General features: G+C 47.2%; 1 protein-coding gene across 1 annotated transcript; it reads right to left on the bottom strand.

The window, feature by feature from the left end:
* Positions 1-287: 287 nt before the first annotated feature.
* On the bottom strand, positions 288-25,546 carry LCMT1 (leucine carboxyl methyltransferase 1). Its single transcript, XM_006268408.4, has 11 exons — positions 25,368-25,546; positions 24,721-24,812; positions 23,464-23,585; positions 20,918-20,994; positions 20,228-20,289; positions 9,864-9,966; positions 7,966-8,086; positions 6,688-6,789; positions 6,151-6,242; positions 3,224-3,321; positions 288-769 (listed from the first exon to the last, which is right to left on the bottom strand). The coding sequence occupies exons 1-11, from the start codon at positions 25,463-25,465 to the stop codon at positions 747-749; spliced, it is 990 nt and encodes a 329-aa protein (XP_006268470.2). The 5' UTR covers positions 25,466-25,546; the 3' UTR covers positions 288-746.
* Between the last annotated feature and the right edge of the window lie 496 nt (positions 25,547-26,042).

Raw genomic sequence — 26,042 nt, 5'->3', positions numbered from 1 at the left:
ACGGGTGGAAGCAGCGAGAACCAGACAAGGCTTCATTCCTCACCTTAGCCATCCAGGCTGGCTGGCAAGGCAAGGCAAGGCAAGGCCAGCCCTTCCAAATTCAACATCCTATTGGATTACAACCAATTCTCCTGCACATTGAGCAAGAGCCAGGGGGTGGGGGAGGAACTGAGCTTAGGGTCAGCCACCGAGCTCGAGCGAGTCTGAGGAACTCCAAGAAGCCAATGTGCCAAAAAGAAAAATAAATACATCAGGACGGAAAGAAAACCCCAGCCTCCACGATCAGCTGCAAGCAGTGCAACAAAATACCCTTTAATGCAGGCCACAGGCACGACGTATCCTGTCTGCCCTTCACAAATGCATTTCACACACATGCCGAGGGACAAGAGGGGAGGGACAACACAACTGCTCTCTCAAAGGGCGCGGGGGTTTTAAACAGGACATGGGAAACCCCTCCCACCCCCACCAAAAGCAGTCCAATGCCACGTCCCTGAGAAGAGACGAATCTTGCAGCAGAACAAAACCGCTCGCAAAGGACAACAGAGATTTATTAAAACAACGACAAGCCAACAAGAAAGGGTCAGCATCAGCAGCACCGCACTGGTCACTCTCTTTCCACTGGCACTGGGTGGAGGGTGGGCAGGCTGGAGCTTGCACGTGCACAGTCCCATCACTTGTGGGAGCTCGACTCCAGCAGCAGACGGCCGCTTCGACGTGGGGCCTGGGGTTCCCTCGAAGCGAGTACATTAAAATGTGATGGTTTCAAGACCTGGGTGAAAAGAAAGCGAAAGAGAGAGTGTACCCCTGCCAAATGCACTCTGCTTTCAGAACAGGAGCACAACGGATGCTTCCAAACCTCTTCAATCGGAAGAGTGGAGTGGGAGCAAAGTACCCTCTATGTTGCAACCAGGAAATAAGCACCAATTCAAAGATTAGGTTTAAATGAAATCCCCCTCCCCTGGGCTCCAGACCTCAAAACACTGGGCCCTCCTCTGTTTTACAGGTTACCCGCAACGGTCATTCAATGAGCAAAAGAGCCCTGGAAAGGGAGAGGCAAGCAGGAGAAGCAGCAAGGCATAATGGAGAGCAAGTTTTTACACCCTCTCAATGCCGCTTCCAGCAGCAAACTGATGTCCCACGCGTAGCACGAGCCACGGAGAGACTCAGGGAAGGGAAGGGAAGGGAAGGGAAGGGAAGGGAAGGGAAGGGAAGGGAAGGGAAGGGAAGGGAAGCAGGGCTGACTGACAGAGCTTGTGGGGCTGGCTTGGGGAAAAGATTTAACCAAATTACTGTATTTTTTTTTTTAAAGAGATGGATGCATGCAGATATTTGAAGGGCATAAACCAATCTGGAGGAGTGAGAGGATTTCTTTCGGGCAGAGCAGGCAGCTCTATGGTTGGGACGCACCAAGGGCCAGAACGCAGACCTGCGCGCCTGAGGAACTGACCCACGGGAGGAAGGGAAGTGCCACTGGCTCGAGACGTGCAGATCAGATGGGACCGAGCACCAGGACATTCAGGCCACGTTCACACACAAGGTGTTGCGCCATGCAAGCGCTTCCTGGACCAGAAACGGTGCACGGGGCAATTAGCAGGGGGCAGGTGAACGAACGCGGTCACTCAGCAGTGTGAATTACCCCACCCGCAGCACCGTGCAGTCATAGCTATGCTGCTGCCAGTCTCGAAGGCAGCCATGTGGAGTGGCTGAAGGCACAGTGAGCTTGTGGCCTAGATTCAGCCTCAGATTAGGGAATATCCCTGCACTAACAAGGCAGATAACCCAACGGGTTTTGTCTCTCTCTGCCTTTGATATGCTGCGACATTCAGTCTCTGCACATACAGCTCCCGCTGATAGCATCCAAGCCTCTGACCTGAGGGCAATCTATTGCTCAAAGCATTTCTCTAATCAGATGGAGGTTCCAGTAATGATGGTGCTGTTAGGAGAGGAACTGTTTGTGCTTGCTCCTCAAGAAGCAATTCTACAACATCATCATTTCTCAGCTCCTGTGAGCAAAGGCGAGCCAGCTACTCCAGCAACGTCACATACGGGAGGCGGAGAGGAGGGTCCTGTTTAGCAGATGCTGTAGTCAGACCCCATGCTGCAACAGTGCAGGAAGCTAGAGATCCCGTTTCCTCGGCTAGAACAGAAATCCCAGCTGGCTTGGGCTGCCGACCCTTGACGGGACCCCTACGGTTCTGGGCTACAGATAATGAGAGCGCTGTGTCGCGAGACCACCCTTCAATCTCTCCACCAACTACAAGACGGTGTAGAGTTCTCTCTTCTCTTCCATTTCTGTTTTCCTTTCTTCCATTTCTCCACTCCCTCTTACACATCCTCTAGAAATTTACTGGGGGCTGAAACAGTTCACTCAGTCTGGCTGAAATAAGTATGCAGCCATGTTAGCAGAGATTGCACCAAGCCAGTGAAGAGAGAACGAAAGCTGCTCTGCTTCATCTCATGGCAAATTAATTCCACCAAGAAAACAAATCACAGAAATCTGGGAATACTCTGACTCCATAAAGGAGCAGAAATCAGTCACTGTCATGAGCAAAGCCTCTGTCCTCTGCAGTAGGGCACATGGAGGCTGCGGACGCACCACCCCCTAAACCAGAGCCATCAGTTAAGCTTTGTTTCTGAAGCACCAGGACGTGCGTGGTGGCATCAGGCAGAACAGAACTGTACAGCAAACACAGGAAAGCAAAACGCCTTGTAAGACCAGGAGAAAGATCTGAAGCGCTGGGCTGAGGGAATCTCTCCCTAGAGGCAGCCTCCCGGGAAACACAGACAGATCTGAATGGGGGAAACATGAAAAGAGCAAAGCCTAAACCAATTAGGAAAGGTGCAGCTCAGTGCTGTCAAGACACTATGGAAGATCGTTAATAGACCTGACAGTCAAGGCATGCAGGAGTTTGGAGCCCACTTCATTAGCAGTGACAACATCTGAAACCAGCAGTCGCTTTATGCAGATTCCATAATACCTTTTAACTTACAAGTTTTAACTCCTTTCTACCTAATGGGCTTTCAGAGGTGGCAACTCAGGTGCCTATACCAACCACGCGGGGCAAGGGAAAGGCTGCTCTTTGTTCCCTGCACAAACACTGGTAGAGCAGCAGCCCCGTCCTGCTACTGGGGACTCCTACGGTACATCCTGCAGCTGCATAGACCGCTTTTCCACATATGCTTTAAATATGAAGATTCACATTCCAAGTTGCAGAGTCCTTACCCAGGTTACTGCTGTCTTTTGAGGCCCAGGAGATGCAGTAGTGCTGCATTAGCTGCTCAAGCAACTCCTTTTCATCCAGGAATTCAAGCCCCTCTATTCTGTAGGGAAATTAAAGAAACGGATTTGAAAACAAGCCCTCAGGGCATTCTGCAACATGCACGTGTTCATCCCACAGCAGCAAGTGGTGCCAGAAATGGCAAGGCCCAGGGAGCAGTCACGTGCATTAGCAACTTACCTTTTTAGCGTATGAACACAGGTAAACCCACAAAAGGGAAAATGCCAGCATGCTGAGCTAGTATGGGACTAATGACCCATGAAGTGTTCTCTGCCTCCGATTCCTAGGGTTCGGTATACCAGTGCTAGCCTGAGCTCCTTTATGTCAGAACACTAACATTTGCACTCCACTTTTACTTAGCACGGGGATGCAATGCTATGGGCTGACAGAGAGATTTTGTTTTGCTGCGCAATTCCAGGGTAGCATTTTTGATTATTCTCTTCTCAAAGCCACAAATAACCGCCCAGAGAAAGTCGGGGCTTTTCATTTCTTTGCATGCCACCTGGCTCTGGAAAAAATCACTCTCCTGCATGGGTGACTGAGCACAGACCGAAACCTCCCGACTGAGATGTGCAATTGTTATCGTGGCAGGGTTTAGAGTCCCCATTTGTAGACCAGGGCACAAAGCAATCACAGAAGGAACACTAGCCCTGCCCCAGATGGCATGCCACCTGACAAGCTCAGCATGCGGTTGGATACTGTACACCTTACCCTGCGCCAACACAACCACTGAAGTGCTGCTGCTTTCAGTAAGGGACAAGCAATTCCTAGGTGCCCTCGTTAAGGCTGTGAAATCACCAAGGAGGCGGCAACCCTGACTACAGAGCAAAATCCAGGTTCTGTAATAAGTTTACTGCAAAGGCAGGAGTGCAGCTCTTTCCAGCCAACAGTGGGCACTACCACACACCTGGCCAGGAAGTGGTAGTGGGGGCTGGTAGCTGGTTTACCTTAAGCAAAAGGCTCCCCCAGGATGAAATGAATGATGGCAGCAGAGAAGTGACAGGTACTCCGGTGTAATGTACACCTCGCTTTGAGGGAGAACTCCCCTCTGGATTAGAGTGACTTATGCCAGCGCACAACTGAGCGTGGTGTGTCCACTCCATTCGCACTACAAGAGTGAGGTCAACTTATTCTGTGGCAAGCATGTGGTGTGTCCACACCCCCTGGACAAGAGCTGCTATAGCAATACAAGGCAGGATTATCCTCGTGTTGTGCTGAGGGTCAGTGTTGAGCTGGCCTTTTAACTGGCAGCTGGGAGAGGCTGAAGAACAGTCCCCGTTTTGAACAGTGCTGGAAAGCACTAAGCGTATTTCTTCCCAAGGGCCAGGTGGTGAAAATCCACCCGTCACCCTGGCAGAGAATGGCCAACGAATTGTCGACCCTGCCCCTTCCCGCTCCCAATGTGGGAACTCGCCATGGGGGAGTGTCTGATCTTGCCCAGGGCAGGCTGCCCAGCTGGCTCGGAGCACAGCCTGTGGATGGCTTCTGAATGGTCCACGCTTCAGATTAAACTTCAGAACACGAGATTTAAAAATAGGAGACTCCAATGAAATGGATACACGTGGCCAGCCATCCGTGCAGAAAGCTTACTTAACGAGGCTGCCTGGAGCTTGCTCTGGGAAGAAAGTGCAATAGGAAGTGTCCCTTCCTGCCTTTCGCTGGCTGAAGTGAATTATTCAGCTGTTCAATGGCTTTGCACTGGTGCAGCGTGGAGGATCCCTACCAGCCCGCAGCACCACTCTGGAGCTGTTTACCTCCCTTGGGGGGGCTATCCCGCCCAGCTCAAACAAACTAGATCATAACTACCCTGATTACAATTTGGACAGGAAACAACATTAACCCTTTTGATGCTTCTCTGGGGGATTCTGTCCATGGGCACAACTAGGAACAAGGTCTGAGATGCACGTCTAATTCACTGTCACTTGTACACCTGGCACCATAAGTGTTTGCTTCTCCTATTGCACTTCTGTTTGCCTGGTACAACAGAGTACTGCTGGCTCGTTGTAGTACCAAGTTACTCTCTGCCTGGGCTCAGCTGTTCTACCAGCCACGTAGGGGAGCAGACCAAAGGCTGACCATTCCCCACCAACCTGCCCCAGAGAAGCTGCAAACAGATCTCTACCCATGCTCAGAGCAAAGACCTGGGCAGTCCCTAGAAGCAGCAAGGGGGCATGAGCATCCCCCTGTGCAAGCATAGGCATGAAGAGAAACAATTATACTGCTTAAAAAATGGTGGGAGGGGCTTCTGGCAGGTCAGCTGGATTGCTGTAACCATCTGGTGTGCCTGCTCCTATCCAGTCTGCGTAAGTGGAAGTTACAGTGGGGGCAGCTTCCTCCTGGTTAAATTACCCATTACCATTACTGCACAACAGAGACAGAGGATGGTTACAGTGGAGTCGTCTGATCTGTTGTGCTCATGACAGGCAAGTCTCTCCCCCAGCTCTCAAAATATCCAGTCAAGCCCTGCGTGTAGTTCTTGTACATCCAGAACTGCAATGGCCAGGGGCTCACAAGAAATGCCGCAAGAGCCTTAGAGCAGAATTCAGCATTTCTACTGCATCTTTCACCCATGGATCTCCGTTCTCAGCCAGAGGACACCCACTTCCCCGGCAGCACACTGCACTGCCATGCAGGGGAGAAGGGAGAAGAGCAAGCCACTGGCTTGTTAGCAGGGCTCCTGGCATTACCCTTAAGGTCCTGCACGCAGGTAAGACTCCTGCACGCAAGTAAGACTCAGCTACACCCTGCTTCACAGGAGAGAGAGAGAGAGAGGAAGCCACGTCAACAGCTACCAAACTAATTACTGGAGCAAGCTATCTTGGAAGAGGTGAGCAAAGGTGATTTCTGGCAATCAGCGATGGGTCACCAGTACCTTTTGACATCAGCCTGTGGCAGAGAGCTGTAGACTTTCATCATGTCAATGGCGTTTGCCGTTTCCCAGCCATTTAACAACAATCGCTCCTTCTGTAAAAGAAACAGGAAGCACAAGACTCAGAGGGCTCTAGAGGAGAGTAGAACGACGGCGAGTCCCAAGGGCCTCTTGTTCCAAGGACCATACAGGGCACCTCCTCAACCTGCTCTCCAAAGATGTTTAATGCTTGTTTCTAAGCAAAGCTTGTTTAAGCCAAATGAATAAAGAAAACCTTGGTGCTGAGCTAAATTAGGCTGTATTTTGGCTCCACTCTATTTTTCTCACTCGCCACAAACAGCAGATGCCAGTCAGCTCTGATCTGCAGGGCTCGTTCCCAGAGGTTATGGGAACGAGGAGAAGGGAAGAGGCTAGTTTGGGGTGGACAACCACTGTTCACCGCTCTGAGCCTTGCAGCTGCCCCACCGTGAGGAGCAGGGCTGGCAGTTTAGACTAAACAGCGTCGGGTAAGAAAATGCCTTGTTGCTCTGCACTGCTCACCTGAGACTCTAAGGACCAGCAGACTTCCACGCCAGCCAGGTTGCACTGCCTTCTCTGCAAGTTCTCAATCATGATCTGTCCAAACCGATCAGCCATGTTCACCTGGGGACAAAGAGAAGACAAGGCTGGTTTTCATAGAATCATAGAAAATTTGGGATAGAAGAGACCTCAGGAAGTCATCTAGTCCAATCCCCTGCTCCAAGCAGGACCAGCCCCAACTCTATCATCCCAGCCAAGGCTTTGTCTACCTGGGTCTTCAAAACCTCCAAGGATGGAGACTCCATCACTTCTCTACTTAACCTGTTCCAGTGCTACATCACTCTCCTAATGAGAGTTTTTCCTAATATCCAACCTCAACTTTCCTTGTTGCCACTTGAGCCCATTGCTCCTTGTCCTGTTGTCTGCCCCCACTGAGAACAGTCCAGCTCCAGCCTCAAAAGCGATTGAACTGCAGCAGAAAGCAATAACTGAACTGAAGCCCTCTTGTTAGCCCCATACATTTATACTGTGGGCAGCAAAAGCCTCTTTTCTTCTCCCACCAGCCTGATATAGCTCTCTCATCACAGCTACAGCAGTCCTTGGGTCCCCAAACAGGACTTTCAGCAGAAGGAAAGGCCTTGTGGTGATGACAGCTTTCTCTTTAGGAACAAGGCATACTATGAACAGGATCGGAGGACTGCCAGCCCTTTCCACAGGGACTGCTAAAAGCCTATCATAAAGCAAAGACTTCTGGCTGCTACCAGCTGAGTCTGGGCTCAAATAATTGACCTGAAAAGTCAAAAATTCATTACCCATTCCTTAAGTTACCCAAGTCCCAAAAGGCAACTTTCTGCTGCCACACAGAAAGGCTCATCTTCAGGCTGATACAGGCTGGCAATTTTAATAAGAGAGCCAAAGGAGAGATCAGTGACTATCTGTAACCGGCTTGCCTAAGAGTGCTCAGCGCTATTTCCTTCAGTTCTGCCGCACTGACCCTGGCATCTAGGGCTTTGCAAGAGTCTCAATCGTTTTGCTTCAGGGAAGCGCATGATGGATACAAACAACATTAGCCAATCATGCTCAGACCATGCCTGCCCTGCAGGTTTGCCAACAACTGAAGATGGCCCGACACCCAAGATCCCCAGCCCCGGTAACTTCTTGAATTTGCACAGCTCTGTACAAGGTCAAAAGCATTCAGGCTCAGAGCCTCCCCTCTCATCCCATGCAAAATCCCCACGGCTTTCTGGGCACTCTGTGCCAGTAGCTCCGTGCCGAAGAGCTGCATGGGTTTGGCTTTACCTGCTCGTAGTTTATGAACATGGCTGTCTGAAAAGTGCTTGCAGCCCACTTCAGAAGACTTGCAGACTGCTGCGGCGTCATATAGACCAGCACGCACTCTGTGATGAGAAGCGTTGGCAATCTTTAAAATAAATAAATAACACCAAGCAAGAACGATTAGTGACAGACAAGTACTTTCATAAGCACAAATGAACTCGACAGCTCGAGGAAACGAGACATCATCATTTTATCAAGCAAAGTGTAGGTCTGGGCCCTTAACCCACATGTTATCTGCGCAGGGTACAAAGTACAGGAGCTGTGAGCTCTCCTCTGTGGTTTCCTAACCTTTGCCATGCTGTGGCCAAATGGTACAGCGCTTCTCTCCCCTTTCACCTGGATCAAAAAGGAAGATGGTCACGATTCCCAGGCTTATTCACATCCCTTGGGCTGAGAATTCATACCCTGTTTCTAATCATTAAAAGCCTGGTAGAACAAGTCAGACATTGAGACAAGATGAATTCTCTGGAATTCAGATAAGAACACACCAGCTTCTTTGAGTAATTAGGAAAGAGGTGGAAACTTCACTTCCACCATCACTTCCCGTCCCTTAGGAGGAGTTGGAGGCTGTGACGACATGGCTTGGGAGAAATACTTATACCCTACCCAATGCATACACAACCCCTGTTCTCCTATTTTTGAACAGTGCTAAAGATAGGAAAAGATATTAAATGCAAGGAGATACTTAAAAGTCAGGGGGAGGAGTGGGGGAATGACCTTTTAAGAACAGCTCTAGTAATACAATTGTACAAATCCCTATGAAAGGCTTCAGTAAATCACATTTTGCTAGCTACCCTTATGATTCAGAAATTGCTTTTCTTTCCCCCTCCACCTACAACAAAAAACCCAAAATCTGCATGAGTAACATGGCCCACAAGTCAGAAGCTCGCTTTTAGTTCTCATTATGAATAGGAACGAGAAGCACTAGAAGCAAAAGGAATTCCACAAGGAGAAGTTGTGTAGGCAAGCAAAGAGACAGCGAGCTTCTAAGATGAAAGCATAAAAGATCAGCTTGATACATCCTGCCTACCCCATGTGCCTCTTCTCTGCCAGCTACGCTCTATTTATAACTCTTCGATTGGGAAAGTATGTCCATTACCAACTCTCTGGGATCACGTAGAGAAACTAAAGAGCATAGTTTCTCAGCAACCAAAATCCCAGTCTTTTACCTCTAGGACAGGATCTTGACAGATTCTGCTATCATCCACTTCAGGAAATAAAGAAAAACAACTTTACAGAGAAAGACACAGAAAACTAGTCACTGAAGTAAAAATCCAATAAAAATATCTCTGTGCACGTTACATTCTTTATTCTAGGAGATGAGCAACCAGACACACTCGCATCGTACCCCCTCGCACAGTAAAGAGAGCATCCAGCAAATAAGTCACTAGATACCCATGGGCATTAACAAGACGCACCTGAAATATAGCAAATATCCAGTTACTAAGAGAGATTATTCAGATAAGAAATGTTTAGGGAAGTTTTTGAGACTGTGCTTTTATTTTAAACAGAGCGAGATTTATGAGCAAATGCCATGCACGGCCCTTTCAAAGGGCAAACATAATGGTAGCAGTGGTTTTCCCTGCTCCTACGGGGGTTGATGTTCTTGGGTAGGAAGAACATAAGTCTCATGGAGTGGGCTGGATGGGGAAGGAGCACAGACCCATGCAGGCAAGGACTGCGGTAACAGCCTGCTCAGCTCAGGGAAGCTACATGCAGTGTTGGAACAATTCCTTCTGCTTAAAAGGCTCGGAACAAGGTAACCATGGAAATAGCATAATAAAAAATGGATGCAGATACTGTGTGCCCCAACCCAACTTCACCAGTACATTTCCACAAGCCTCCGAAATCAATCGTCTTACTGTGTATCCATGTTAAATTTCTTTAGTTTTTCCTCCAGCTCAGATGAGCTTCTGAGATCTGCTCCAATGATAGAATATCGACAGGAATCTAGGCTGTGAGCATCTGCAAATTCAAGACAGTATAAAGATTAATGGCCGAGCTCTTGATAAGAGAAAAGGACATTGAGATTATTGAACTTTTAATGAAGTAAGACATGAACAATCTGAGAGCCCGAATTTGACCTACTGTCCGTTGAAGTGAAAAGTGAGCAGCAGAGTCTGAAAACTTCCCTCTACAAACCAAATGCTGCAAATGACAATTATTGATATTTATACACTGCAATGCACTGGCACGAGACGAGGCAAACTTGGGTTTCTTGCTTCTCTGACTGCAAGAATGCGGAGAGGTAGTTTCAACTGTTGCCATGGTTTCAGGGAGGATGGAGAGAAGAGAAAGCATAAGGATAGCAGGCTGCATCCCAAGAGCAGGAGACGAAAGAAAAAAAAAAAAAAAAAAAAAAGAGAGAGGTTTTGCCCAAAAGCTTGACTCTGTAAACCCCTGGGTGTCTCCTCAGCACGTTCTGATTTACTATGATTTTGAGTTTCTCACAAGTTAGTGATGGAAAAAGAGCACGGCTGAGGTGAAGGGCACCATATTATTAATGTCAGAAAAAGGGATCAGTCATCGCATTTAGTTCTTATACTAATGTCTGTCTAGTGTTCCCTGAGTAAGTGGATAAAAGGAAAGGGGTTTTGTAGGAGCAAAGGTACTCCATGAAAATACAAGAGCAGCCAAATCATGATGCGATAAATGTCATCTCAGTCCCGAAATCAAGACTTACATTGACAGGCTTTTACAGTGGCAGCAGACTCCTGGGCACGGAAGCAAGTAAAATTGTTCTTGCATCCAGTTCAGACCCAAGATAGTCACCCGTGAAAGCACTTCACAAATTCCACCCAGGCCTGAAAGGGGTCTTGTAAAAGTGCCCTGGAAAGAAGTGGCATTTGACGCACACCAGGTACAGAGTCAGACGGCTCTGCTGGTCGATTCACACAACTGCTACAGTATAAAGCACAGGACAGAACAGCACATTTTCCCCCCCGTCGAGCAAGAGAGTGACAGCCAGAGAGCAAGCAGTAAAAATAAGTAAAGCAAACAGTGGAAAAACCCAGAGCAAGAGATTCCAGTGGCCTTGTAGTGCTCAGTCAATATACACACCTGCAATATAGCTCATTGGCTTTGGCTTGGGTCCACCTGGAAGCCTGCAGCATGGCTGCAGACAGACACTGCCTCTGTATTTCAGTATAGCAGCAGGTGTCGAAAGCCAGGTAGAGCAAGAGCGAGCAGTCAAGTGGCTGGAGATGGGGAGAATCTGTTCTCCATTTCAGAAGAGCAATAACTGAGAAGCAACTGAACTCAAGAAATGCCTCAGATGCTCCAACTGGCACCACTCTGCCTAGCTGCCAAGTGACCAGCGTTCCCAACTGGCACCTGCGAAGTCCAACGTTGCTATTCCCAGCACAGTTCTGGAGAAAGAGGCACGTGCAGAACAGCTCGCTCAAAGGTAGGAGGAGGTCATGCAAAAGCGGGGCACATCATCTGCAAGTGATTCAACATTTGGAAATCACCCACATACTCTGTAAACACTACTCTTGCTACCCCGACCACCGATTTAGATCTTTATACCAGGGCCACAAGTGTGCAGCCCTTGGATAGCAACGAGCCTGCTCAGCGATGCAAGACTTAATTCAACTTTGCTCTCCACATAGAAGACAAAAATAAATGTCAGCCACCCCAATTAGCAGTGGAGTTAATGCAATTCCTGTGTCCCACTTCATCAAATTTGGACACATTCAAGTTTATCATTCAAATCAAATTTAAAGCAGTAGGAACAAATGGCACAAAGGTTTAAATGATGGAAACAGCAGACAGAGGGTGCATCTACAGGAGATACTTTACTGTGCAGTAGAGCTAATTACTGCACTGTAAACGTCTACATCTACACGTGCAGATCCTTACTGAGCAGTAATTGGCTCTAATCATGAGTAAATCTGCTAACTGCAAATGCAAGTAGCAAATTTACTTGAGATTAGCAATGGTGCAGTAACACACATGCATACCCGACTGGGAGCAAATCTGCTCCTGGTCAGCTAGGGGCAGAAGATTTCTCTCTGTCCCCAGGAGCTGCCCCGGCAGCATGGAGCTCCCAGCCCATGCTCTGCAATCCTAGGGCCAGGGTTAGGAGATCCTTGTCTCCTAGCCTAGGCCCCACAACCACGGGATGATCTCCCAGCCAGGGCCAGGCCCCGCAACCACAGGACTCAGGCTGAGAGAGAAGGATCTCCCAGCACCGGCCCCGTGATCGTGAAGCTGGTGCTGAGAGAGAAAGATCTCCCAGCCCCTGTTCCCCAACTGAGGAATTGGGGCTGGGGAGCCTGTTCCCTACCCAACAGCACTGCTAGCTACCCCACTGGCAGATCGGGGCAGGTCTGCCCTCCCCTGCAGCTCCTTCCAAGTCGCTTGCCCTGGAGCTGGGGCAAGGAGACATCGCCCCCGCCAGCCCCTGGGGCTAGCACGCAGGGGGAACCCAGAGCTCCCTCTGGCTGCTGCAGAGACAGCGCAGGGCCAGCAGGGTGGGAGCAGATTGCTGCCATGAACAGCAAATCTGCTCCCGAGACCCTGCACATGGAGACGCCTGCCCGGGAGCGTTTACTCGCGTGTAAACTGTTCCCAGATCTAATGCACATGTAGACACAATCAGAGATAGCATTAAGCCAAAAAATATGCAAGTAAAGGGCATATAGCTTTCTGCTGCTCCTTACTGCCCTCCACCAACAGGGAAGTTCAAGTTCTCGGTTAACAATTCTTCAGCAGTGCAGCTCTTAAATCCATAGGCATAATCCAAGATAATAAACTGAATTCATTAACTTAAAGGCTGGGGGAAAAACCTCATAAACTGCAGTTGAAAAGAGAAACTGTACTTCAAGAGGTTATCTCAAAAGATAAGGATGCATAAGAAACCTTGGCAATTCCATGTTGGAAATATTTAATGAGAAACCCCCAGGCAACTGAATCCCTCTACTGTAGTACACTACAACCCTCAAACAGTCTTACCCCCGGCCTCCTAGAATGGTAGCAAGACTGCCCTCTTCACAAAAAAACCATTCCCACCTTAATTTTTATAAGACGGGGTAACAAAGTAGAGGAGAGATGGGGAATTCTGCTTATGCTCAGGATGGTGCTGTTTGTTTGGGCCCAGTTTAGATGGTCAGGATGCTGCCAGTGCTCTAACGAACAAATTTAGAACAAAAGTCAAGGAATCAGGATTCGTATTAGGGCTTGGATTTTTTGGAGGTGTTTTTTTTGTTGGGGGAGGGGAAGGGACAGGAGAAGGTGGAAAAGATACAACACAGAACCAGTCTGGTTACAGCTAAATTCGTTATCGTACTTTTTGAGAAAGCTCAGGGGTGGGGTTGTCCTTAAGGATAAACTGGCTCATAGATCATATTTGTGATTAAGGTTACGAAGGATTTTCAGGCCTAGGGATTCTTTAGCTTTGCACAGTTTTAACAATACCCCAGCAAAATGGTCCGCTACAGACATAGGAATCTGTTCAGGAATCAGCTCTATTCTTTCCCCCAAAAGCCTCCTGCCTCTAGACACAATTGTCTCCCTTCTGTGTCCAATGTGCGATGCCATCTAGTTCTTTCCTCTGATTCATCCAAATAAGATGTGCCTGGTCCATGGTGGTTTCTGTCAGCTTCACTTGCCTCTTGTCTTTGACGGCAAACATTTTGCAAAGGTTGCAAATTAGAGACAAGTAATGCATGTTGGACTCTCTTTGGATGTTCTGTTTTCAGGTGACAGTGCCTTGAATAGGTTTTTTTTCTTCCTTGCTCCCGGCAAAAGTTTGTAAAGAATGCTTGGACTAGTGAGGAGGTCTTGAGGAATGAAGCACAAGGGTGAAGTGAAGCTGTTTTGAAAGTGAGACTAGACAGAAGTGACATGAAGAGTCCCTGAAAAGGAAGAGCTTTTAGAAATAAAAAAGTCCTTGCAAGGTTGGTCTTCCATATGTCTATAGGATTCTGCCTTAATAACGAGATGTGGTAAAATTTTAAAGAAATCTGGCAGCTTAAGAGGTGAACAGATGAGAAAATTAAAAATTAGGTAATACTTTTCTACCTTTTTAAATGGAAAGCTTAGTGCCCTTTTACAATTATAGAGCAGAAACTCACCCAAATCAGGGCAAGGGGCTATACTGTACTGAGGACTCCCAGGTGTGCGACCAAAAGTCAAACCTAGACCATAAAGAGCTTAGAAATAGTGCAATGCTAGCTTCTGATCTTTGAAACCCTGATTGCATAATTTAACATCCATTTAGAGATCTGCATATTTACAGCCCATGCCAGTAAAGCAATAGTGATCGGAAAGTATTTTAGAACAGTCCATATCTATAGTGCAGCGCAAGAAAATGCCAATGGCAACATCAAGGTGTCGTAGTCACTTGGTCCGTGCTGGTTTGAGCCTTGAGATTTGCAGACTGAAAGTTGCAGTTTTCCTGCTTTCATTCTGCCCTGCTCCCCCTAAAGGACTAAAGCCCCCCGTTTCAGAGCCAGGCTCTGACTGCGCTCTATGCAAGGGGAAAGTCCACGTAGCCTCTCCACAACCTAGAATTACTTGGAAGGGAGGTTTACTTTCCAGGAATGGTTTCTCTAGTACCTTGATTGCAAATCTCCCTCCCTTGGCAGAGTTCTTGAGTCATTTGGTTCATCCTGCTCCGACTCAGCCAGGCCTATCTGCATTGCTCTAGTGCCGACATGATCATCTTGCCCCTGCCCTGCTCTGGCAATGCAATCCATTTAGAGCAGAATTTCACTGAGGTTTTTAGCACAGCTGAACAGCTATTGACGGTCTCTTCTACAGCACAGAGGTGCTGGAGGTCTTACTTTGCAGTACTCTCAGCTGAGGTTGCAAACAGGATGGCCAGAGTTAAAACGGCTTACCTTCACCTCTGTTTTATAGAATCAAAGAAATGAAGGGCTGGAAGGGACCTCGAAAGATCGAGTCCAGCCCCTGGGCAGGAATACTGCGGAGATCAAATGATCCCAGCAAGGTGTCTCTCCAGTCTCCTCTTGAAGACTTCCAAGGCTGGGGTCTGCACCACCTCCTTGGGAAGTCTATTCCAGATGCTGGTCACCCTTCCTGCAAAGAAGTTGTTCCTTACCTCCAACCTGAATCCACCCTCTAACAGTTAATGACCATTGCTCCTTGTCCTCCCTTGGGGCGCCCTAGTGAGCAGTTTCTAGAACCCAGCTCCTGATATTCACCCCTCACATACTTACAGATGGTCACCAAGTCCCCCCTCAGTCTTCTCTTCCCCAGGCTGAACTGTCCCAGATCCCTTAGTCTTTCCTCATAAGATTTGTCCTCCAGGCCCTTGATCATTCTTGTGGCCCTTCTCTGGACCCTCGCAGGATTCTCCATGTCTTTTGTGAAGTGCGGTGCCCAGATCTGGACACTGTACTGCAGCTGGGGTCTCACCAGCACCGAGTAGAGAGGAAGTATCACTTCCTTAGCGCTGCTCGCGATGCATCAGCTAATATATCCCAGTGTGCTATTAGCTCTGTTGATCACAGTGTCGCACCGGAGGCTAATGTTCATCCTGTGATCAACCATAACCCCAAGCAGGGGTGATGTGTAAGGGGTGCACACGCAGCGGTGCACCCCCTACAAAAACCCCAACAGTGTCGGCAGTGCCTGTGGGTGGTTGCCGCTCGCCACCCCTCTCCCCCCTCCCACCGCCAACAGCATCTGTGGGAGCTCCCACTTACCATCGCTGTGCTCCCGCTGCCACTGTGTCCCCCCAGGCACCGGGGGCATGCATCGTTCATGACCCCGAGGTCCCCTTCAGCTGTTGTGCTGGCCAAGACATCTCCTCCTAACCTATATTCGTGTCGCTGGTTGCTTCTCCCCGAACGAAGCGCTCTGCATTTATCCTTATTGAACTGCATCTGGTTCCACTCCGTCCACCTTTCCAGCTTGTCCAGATCTGCTTGGATCCGCATCCTATCCCCTAGCGTGACTGCTTTTCCCCATAACTTAGTATCATCCGCAAACTTGGCCAGTGTGCTTTCCACATCCTCATCTAAATCGTTGATAAAGATGTTGAACAGCCCAGGGCCAAGAACTGAACCCTGCAGGACACCACTGGCCACCTCCAGCCAAGGCGATAGACCCATCCACTAGCACTCTCTGGGTTCAATCCCTTAGCCAGTTCCCAACCCACCTGACTGTAGACTCTGCCAGCCCACAATCCCCCAGCTCTCTTTATACGAGCGTGATGAGAGACTATATCAAAGGCTTTTTTACAATCCGAGTACATGATATCAACCGCATGTCTCACATCTAAGTGGTTCGTTATTTGATTGTTTCCTTTGGGTCTGCGAGCCCTCAGCTCTCTCCTCATACCAGGCATATTCCCTTTCATTGCGCACAACATGCCACAAGACTTTTTAGATGTGGACACACCACACTTATCCCCTCTGTAATTTTGAGGAAGGAAGTACAAGCACAAGCATTTTAAACATGGGTGCCACTGCTATAATTAAACGCTAGTATTAGATGCCTTCGATTGCCTCTTGCCCTTACTATTATAATTATCCCCCCTTTAGAGGGATGTTATGTTACTTGTTTCATCTGCAAGCGAAATCTTTTATCACTACATTAACTTGGCGACGAGAGCAGCATTTCAGCATCTCAGGTACATGCGAGGGAACAGCATAACCCCTTCCAGAAGGATTCTCAATTACTCACAGTTCTGTTACTTAGCATAACACTTCCCTTGGAGCCCTTCCAAGAGGAATCAAGCATGGATCTCATCTACTTAACGCATTTTCATTAGGAGTTTCACTCTAAAATATATAATGGACTTCCCCAGTTTCTCACACAATAGCTTCCTGCAAAGCATTAGCACACAAGCTTTGGAGCCTTCCTCACTTTTTACCTAGTAAGTAGCTTGCCTTGTGTTGGTACTCAGTTGGTGTTCTGGTAAATTGGCTTCTAACATTTTTTTTTTTAGTTGTGACTGTCCCCTGCCCTGAAGAGCTGATTCTCTCAATCACTTGCACACAGTATGACCCCGAGTTACTTCCACAGAATAAATACAAGCAAAAAGTTAAATAGGATGCCTAGAAACAGATACAGCACTTGAGTTCTGGTTTTTATTGATCTGGCTCAGGAGTCAGTAATTTTTACCGCAGTTCTCCTCACCAAAAATGCTCCCTGAGAAGCAGGACGTCAGCTCATAGCTTGAATGCAAGCCTGAGAGGACCCCTGAGCATTTGTTTGAGGCAGATTACACACCACTGGTGATTTTCTATGAGTAAATCAAACTGATTAATAGGGTTTAGCCTGCTGTACTTCATCATTACAACAATTGGACCCGCCAGCTAACATATGGTGGTTTTGGAGTCTTAAAGCAACAACCAAAACAGAGGAAGGAATTGGTTTTATAGCTACAAAGACACAGAGCAGATGGAATTTCAAGCGAAAAAATTTCCATCTGTAAGGGGTTTTTTGGTAGCTTCAAGCTCGCTGGTACAAATATGTATTCATCTTTAGGCTATCGACCTACCTCTGCCAAATACCAGACCACAGCAGCCTTTATGCTTCCTCCAATTTATTTATTTATTTTTATAAAGGGCACTTTTTTATTCTCATTTCCAGATAATTTTGAGATGTTTGGGACTGGAAAACCTCTGTTTCTGGCCCATACAATCTGAGTTAGATTCACACATCCATCCAGTTATAGTGAAGTTTCAGAGTAGGTGGCATTCACCTCTCTCTCTGCAACACTCATTCTTAGCCAGAAGTACATTTCCTCTCAATTTTCACAGTTATGCTTACCAGCTGGGGTGACGGACAATAGGAGATCGTCACAAGAGTTTACTAATACTGACAAAGCAGCAAGAGGTGAAGAACAACCTTCCTAACATTCATGACTTTTTCTAAGGTTACCATATGGATCCAAAGCTTCAAGAGAAATCTAATGGGATCCTGTACATTCAAGGGAACAAATATCACAATGTTATAGCATAGAGGCCCCAGATTGCTCTACAATTCATAGCAAGGCATCGAGCTCCTCCCTGAAGCTGTAAGGTTTCAGTACAAGAAAACAAAGCTATTTGACAACAAGCATCTTCTTGCTCCATTTAGGGGCAAAAAGCCCAGAGACATCCATACTCCAATTGCAATCTATAAGGGGCAAGGAGGAAACAGATGCTGTCCTGAAGCCAAGAAAAATCCATTTGTTAGCACTTGTCCTAAGATCTGAAGCTGTTTAGTTCTTGTGGGAGGAAAAGCATCAATAGGACAAGAGTCCCGTCAGAAGGCATTTCATCAATTCAGGTGGCAGATACTAAAGCAAACATATCAGGAGTGATTTGTGTACAAGAAGCAACAGCAGCGAATTGATTTAAGATGAAAAATGTTATCCAGAAGTGCTGAATGTCAATACTACAAAGGTTAGAGTAGAGATGACAATAAAATTCCCCTATCCCCAGAGGATGCTCTTCCATTATGCCCCATTAGGATCTCTATGACAGTTGGTATTTCAGAAGATGCCAATTTAAGCCAGGACTTCTTCGAAGATTTCTTTGCTTGTTCCAATATTTAAATACTAGAAACAGCCAGAGGCTTTAATATGCCAAGGGCTGAACCAACCTAGAAAACACAGCCCCTGTTCCAAGAGAGCTAAAAATACAACTCTGAACAAGAAAATGAACTTAAATTTGTTTTGGAGAAGCAAACCATGACAAGAGTCAGTTCATGTAGTAGTGACATATTAACTACAGCAATCTGGCAATCACATAGCAATGATAGCAGCCATTATATAGTAACTAGCACCAGCTAACAGATCTTGATTACAATATACTGCAATAACACTAAGATGGGTATGCAACTACACTTGCTTTATTAGCACAAATCTATGCTGCACTGCCAATAAAAAGCATCATATGATACAAAGTTCATCAGCCAGCACTTAACTTTTTTAGGGGTGATTTACAACACAACGTATTTTCTTGTGTTAAACTCTAGCAGCAGGGGAGGCCTTCTGGCCCATAGAAGTATCACCCCACAGTCGGTAAGAAACCCAGGCTACCACCATCTCTTCTCCCTCACTGGAAGAGCCAGAAAAAGCTTGTTGACATCACAGAGTTGGGGCCTACATATTCCCCTTGAGACCCAAATTCACAACACTTCAAGGGACATATAAAATGCTGGTTAGTTAAAGCCTAAGATCCTTTAAAATGCACCAGTAACAAGTATCCATTCCAGTGGCTTTGTGGCAAGATCCAAATTCAGATGCTCAAGGCTGGCAATGTCAGGCAGCCTTTGAAGACAGAAGCACCCGTTGGCACTCTCTTTTCCAGAGTCCAGCCATGCAGATGGTGATACCCAAGTCTGGTGCTTCCTAGCCAGAAGGAAACAGAGCTGTTCCTACCAGGGAGCTTACTGCTGGTACTACTGTTTGTAGGATGAATCTCTTCAGTGAAGTTATCATGCAGCTATTCTTGCTGAAGATTAGCTTTGGGTGAAAGAATGCCAGACTGTCAACGTGCAGCAAGAATACTGTGAGCACTGTGCATCCTCCTCCTTTCCAGAGTCTGGGGGCATGGCTCAGGCAGCGCCCCAGCACCCAAAAGCAGAAGGATGCATTTTGAACAGCAATCCTGGCACAGAAGCAGGTTTCACTGAAGACTCAACCAAAGCAGTATGCTTTCTGCTGAGCACGTAGGAAAGCCCATCCTGTGGGAGCGCGTGCCCAGTTCGACCAGGGAGGTAGTTGTTTTGGCGCAAACAGAACAACAGCTGTGAAAGGGAGGCTTTTTAACAGGGAGTCCAGCTCTCTCTTAAGACTAGAACTTCAAGAAACCAAGCACGGGATGCAAGAAGCAGCCTTGACCTTTGAGAGTGGACAACGCAGACTGTGACTGCATTGTGAAAATATAGATAGCAGATGCAGATAAACACTTGAGCCATTAATGAAACAAAGAGGTAGGGATAACAGCCAACAGATTCTTGACGCAAACTACTGAACACGCGATCGCTTACAATATTCTTCTCTTTCCAAGAATTAGAAGAAAGCATAATCATGAAATTACATCGTGATAAAGGCAGGGAGGAACCCTCTGCAACAAAGTCAAGGCCCCTTGGAGAGAAGACATTTCTAACATGACAGGGGAGCAAATAAAAAGGTTGATAAGAGGAAGGAAAGAGCTCTCCTCTCCCCCCCCCCAAAATCTTAAATGTTAAAAGGCTGCCCACATACCAAAGTGCAGAGATTTAAAAAGTGCTTCAGTGCATCGCTGACAAGATGACTCACCTATTAAGAGAGACTCCCCTGAATGGGATTCCATAATTGGCTTTGACAGGGGAGGTTTTGATCTGTGGGAGAGGAAAGCAGCGAGCAGTTAGCTGGTTTAAAGGTGCTGTCATTTTGTCACACAAATTCAAAGGACTGGAGAACACGACTGCCCTCTCCTGGAAACAGATACACCTGCATTTAGCTTCACCACTGCATCTGTTTACTGTAGATTTGTTCTATAATTAAAAGGACAAGAGACAAATTCAACTAAGAAAAGCTCCACACTGAGTCCTAATGACTCTGAAGCCTTGATCCAAGCTCTTGGCATTTCTTGACAAATCCAGGCACTCTCTCCAAACTCCCCATGGCCCTCAATTTACAAATGAGTTGCTTCTTCTCTCCAGCTCCACCACCTTCAAGTATGACCCTGAGAATTTGCTACCTCCTTCCAAGTATTTTCAGAAAGAAAAGGTAAAGCCACAAAGTTCTCACTCCTGCACATTCAGAAAAAATGTAGGAGCCTTTCTCTAGTTTGATTAATGCACATGAGTTAGACTTCCGGCTGTCCACTCACTTTCATAATTTAACTCCTACAGACTGAAGCTTTGTTGAGGAAACACAGTAATCCATACAGGAGGCTTGTAAACAACACGTCTTGCTGTATTTGTAGAAACAGCAAGTTGAGCTTCATATAGCTAACGCACTTACTTGATGTTATATATTTTTCTTGTAACTATCGTTGGGAAATCCACTTCAAAATATTTTCTAGGAAGAAGATTTTCATCCTGGAGATTAGAATAAAAAAAGAACAACATTGGGAAATATGAATGTTTCAAAGGAAAATTTAATTTATTTCTCCCCAGAATTGTTTTGTTCCAAGTAGCATTGCTTTTTCCAGTTCATTGTCCTTTAATGTACAGAAACTGAATAAATGAGCTAAAAATTAGAGAACATTAACATAACCTCTAACAAAAAGAAAACAAAATTTATCAGGCAAATAATCTGGCAATCCAAACCACGGCTGGATCACCAACCTACTGGCAACTGCTCTGCAATACATTCTCAGGCTACAGTATTCAACAGCCCACTGCAGCAACAGGTAAGTTTTCTTTATGGCCTTAACTATACGTCACTCAACACAGTCTATGGAAGCAAACAGGAGCGTTGCATAGGGATTCATACAATCATCTTGTATTAGTGTCCTCGTCTTGCCCACCCCCAGCTCCAAGACACAATCACTGTGCACCAAACCTGTTGTATCTCAAAAACCCAAAAACTTGGATTTAGTCCTAGACAACGAGTGTCTACTCAGAAAGCCACGGCTCCACAACTCGTACACAGACTGGCAGCTTCAGAGGTCTACGCTCCTTATTACCGTGAAGTCTCTCCAGATCCAAACTGAGGCACACAGACTAGAAAGCATGGGAAAGTTTGCACAGCTCCCTTGCCTTGGCTGCAGTTCTGCTGTGAACAGAGGTGTCTTGCCAGCTCTTGTACCTTTCTAAACGCTAAATTAACAGAGTTGTGTTAACTACTACTCCATCACTGAAGACTACCAGTACCCTTCTCCTACACTAGGCCCACTGGACAGGAAGAAGGGAAAAGGGAAGGAACAAAGATAAAATTAAAGGCTTTGCTCTTTGTTAAGACAGTTTTGGCAAAATGTTGTTCCAACAAAGCTGTAGCATGAGTTGCAGCTAGTCAGCACTGCATACATTTTTTTTTTTTTTTAAACAAAGCATATTCACTTGATAATCATTTGGGGTCTTGTTAAATAAGCCTAATCAGTCCTGGCTGTCTTCCAGCAATCAGTTTACATTCATTAGACTTAATTCTGAGGAGTGCTAAGCATCCTTTGTTCCTACAAGAGCTGGAAAGACTAGAGTTTGTGCTTACACAGAGTAATATCAGAATACCTGCATCTAGCCCGGACAGATTCTAATGGCTGGGGCACACGAGCATGTTACTGCAAGTTACTGCTTCACCTCAGGTCAGCTGGTCTGTGATAAAGGGTGACAGCACATCAGTGGGCCGTTAGAGCGGAACAACAACGGATAAACTATGAATCCCCACTCATTTACCAGCAGTCATCAGCTCATGAGTCTATGTCCTAAGTAACAGCAAAGCAGAGTTAGGGAAGGTGATATTTGGCATTTTGTTTGCTCTGCCTTAAGACCTTCAAATCTCTCTCTTTTGTATGACATTTTAGGATTACAACATTCATAGATCAATATCTAAATGTGATAACTCAGGGGTAGCTGCATGGATTTTAGATTGCCATTAAATGATCTAACTGGGCAATCGTTCACAGTGTGGGGCACCGTCTGAAAAATTACACCACAATCGCAACCCAGACTCTCTCCGATTTTCCATTTATGGAGTAGGTGCCCACATTTTCCCTGAAGTGTCAGAATGCAATTCAGGGAGGACCAAATCTTTCTCAGTAGGTAAAAGAAAAGCAGAGAGAAAGGAGAGGTTATAGAGTTCATAGATTTCTAGGGTTGCAAGGGACCTTGTAGATCATCAAGTCTGACCGCCTGCTCTAGGCAGGAAAGAGCACTGGGGTTACTGAATTGCGGTGGTCAATTTACCACAAATGGGATTACTTAATTGCAGTGGTGAACCACAATTAAGCTGGAGTTACTTAATTGCAGTGGCCAATTTACCACAAGTGGCACAGGCAGCCTCTGTGTGGGGGACATGGCAGATGAGAGAAGGGACAGGCAGCATGGTGACAGATAGGGCAGGGAGCAGAAAGCAGAGCCGCAGATCAGGCAGAAGGGAATCAAAGAGGCACTCACTGAGGGGGCAGGGCTGATTTGCGGTACACCTGCCAAAAGGTGTGGCTCCACAGTTATAGATGATGAGATAGCCAAAAGGAATAAAGATCTAGGACTTCTCTGAATGACCACTAGAGGTCACGTTAGATGCACCACATGCTCCCAGATAGCACTTCTGGGCAATAAAACAGAATAGTTTCTTAGGGGATGTTTATAAGGCCCAGTGTGTTACTAGTAGGAGACACCTTTGCTGGCCCGGATTCTGGAAGCAAGCGCTCCCCAGGCAGCAGGGTAAGTCAGCTCACAAAGCTCTGTGCTACCACAGCAAGAAGCTTCCAGGATCCACACTAGCCTCTTTATCTCTGCAATGTGCAGTGTTTGAACACCCCAAAAGAAAGGAGGTCAGAAGATAGCACTTCAAATGTCTGAAAAAATCTTCATTTAGCTACTGTCATTATTCTGATCTACCATCACCTTCAGCCTCCAGAACATGGTGTCCATACCAGCACCGAGGTTTATGACTTGGCAATTGCATTCTGTCTTCTTTAAAAAAGCCTTGAGCAGGTGACTGATCCCATGGACACGAGCGTAGTACCCTGCAAAAGAAAATACAGTTGTTTTCTTAACTATAACTATTTGTACCCAGGAATGTTACCGGCTGGTCAACCTGCCCTTGTATTCTTAGTTCCCCTTGCAAATGTTCTGCCGAGCTGGAGCTGGTTGGAAGGGCTAACATATTTCCCTACCAGGTGTGCAGCACTTAAAAATGATATACAATTATTAATGGAAGTTGACACCTAAGAGCTGCAAATTTCAGTGTAATGAAGTTCTCATCATGTTTTGTCTTAGCAGATGAGTTTTGGCTGCTGCTCAAGTCATGTCTGCCTGTTTCTACCTGAAACAATTAACTACCTTGTCCTTGAAGGCCACGGGTCATGTCCACGTTTTGGTTTCTTTGGGCAGCATGTTATTTTTCAATCAAGCTGTTGCACTGAGTTTATAATACAGATGACAAGAGTGTTCCCATACGCACCCTAGTTTGAAATGCAATGTTTCAAGAGTAGACAAGGTTTCATAGATTCATAGATGTTAGGGTCGGAAGGGACCTCAAGAGATCATCAAGTCCAACCCCCTGCATAGGCAGGAAAGAGTGCTGGGTCTAGATGACCCCAGCTAGATACTCATCTAACCTCCTCTTGAAGACCCCCAGGGTAGGGGAGAGCACCACCTCCCTTGGGAGCCCGTTCCAGACCTTGGCCACTCGAACTGTGAAGAAGTTCTTCCTAATGTCCAGTCTAAATCTGCTCTCTGCTAGCTTGTGGCCATTATTTCTTGTCACCCCCGGGGGCGCCTTGGTGAATAAATCCTCACCAATTCCCTTCTGTGCCCCCGTGATGAACTTATAGGCAGCCACAAGGTCGCCTCTCAACCTTCTCTTGCAGAGGTTCCTTGGGTGAATCTGATATCTTTTATTAGACCACCCCAAATAGCTGGAGAATAATTGTTAAGCAAGCTTTCGGGTTCAAAAATCCCTCGTCAGGCTAAGGAAGTTTCAGCAGTTGTTTCAAGAGTGACGGTCCAGCGGGTCGTCACAAGACTAGAGTACGCGTATCAACCCATTACACGCTTCTTACGCGTGCGCTACGACACCCAGTATAACGCAATAAATCTTCAAGAAGCCCCCACGTTCAGAGAATGAAGATATATACAGACATTCACATGCTAACTTGCCTCTATTGATTTCAGGCGCTTTCCTTTCTTTTGCCTGCCTCACAAAGTACTGGATGTAGGGGTCCTTCCAGTAGCCGACACTGACAGCAAACCTGACAAAAGGTGGGGAGAAGAGAGGATTACCAAAGACAGACATCACATTTATGAGACTATACCCAGGCAGACAAATTATCATCGAGGGTGCCCAGCCCACTCTTTCACTGCTGTACGCCTGGGTGAGAAACTTAAAACACCGCTGAATACCTGCAACTATATGAAACAATTTCATAGATCTAAAATTCCCAGGATCGCACATCGTCCTCCAACCGGGCCCGCAGATCATTTGCACATATACCAAAGCAGGGACGGGCAATTATTTCGGGCGTAGGGCCGCTCGCGGAGTTTCGGAAGGCCATCGACAGCCACGACAGGCAGCCAGGGGCAGATAAATGTTACATTTCCTAAATGTTTTGGGGGCTGCGCGTTGGAGAGAGCAGAATTCACCTCGCACTTGTTGTTTTCACTGCTGAGAAAGGTCAAGAGCTGGCTCAGACCACGGCTCCCCGCTTGACCAGTCTCCAGAGTCACGTGGGGATTGCCCCTGCACCTCTCCCCCTTCCCGCGTGCACACGCATACAGGTACACGCACGACGCCCCGCCCCCGGTACCGCTTGCAGACGGAGGCGTCCTCGCAGGTGCCGCGCACAGCCTCGTCCGCCTCGTCCGCGCTGCCCGCGTGGAAGGGGTCTCGGCCGGGGGCGGCCATGGCAGGCGGCGGCGGGAGGCAAGCCGAGAGGGGACATGGAGCTGAGCGCGACCGGCCAGGCTCGGCTTCCGTCCCCCACCCCAGCCGCGGCGCCTCTCACTGGCCAGCGGTCGAGGCGCGCCGCGCCGACCCCTGGAACTTGAGCATGCAATTGGCTAGCTGCGCTGTCAGCTCCCTTGCCGTCCAATAGGAACGCGGTACCTCGGGAAGCCCTGCCCAAGGGAAATCAACATGCCGCGGGGGGCTCTGGGAGTTGTAGTCTTTGATCCCCGCAGGCCGCTGGGCTGAAGCACCTGGTTGAGAGCAACCAGCAAAGAGGCGGGGGCGGGGCATGCTGAGACCCCTTTGTTCATAGGCAGGCCAGGTTCTTTGGGTCAATCTGATAAAAATCTGATAAAATCTTTTTTAGACCAACTCAAATCGTTGGAAAAAAAAGATTTTTTCCAACGATTTGAGTTGGTCTAAAAAAAGATTTTTTAGAGTTGGTCTAAAAAAGATTTTTTCCAACGATTTGAGTTGGTCTGATAAAAGATATCCAGCCTGGTCCTGCCCCTCTTCAGGAACTCGTGAGTCTTCT

This window comes from Alligator mississippiensis, chromosome 13 (genome assembly GCF_030867095.1).
Source record: "Alligator mississippiensis isolate rAllMis1 chromosome 13, rAllMis1, whole genome shotgun sequence".
Lineage (NCBI taxonomy): Eukaryota > Metazoa > Chordata > Crocodylia > Alligatoridae > Alligator > Alligator mississippiensis.
This window is presented reverse-complemented; position numbering and strand designations above follow the sequence as displayed.

Excerpts from the sequence above, each read along its gene's own strand:
- LCMT1 (XM_006268408.4), bottom strand. The coding sequence starts at position 25,465 with ATGGCCGCCCCCGGCCGAGACCCCTTCCACGCGGGCAGCGCGGACGAG. Across the intron at positions 8,087-9,863 it reads AAATTTAACATGGATACACA|ATTGCCAACGCTTCTCATCA; the intron begins GTAAGACGATTG and ends TTTATTTTAAAG. Across the intron at positions 6,790-7,965 it reads TGTTCATAAACTACGAGCAG|GTGAACATGGCTGATCGGTT; the intron begins GTAAAGCCAAAC and ends CTTTGTCCCCAG.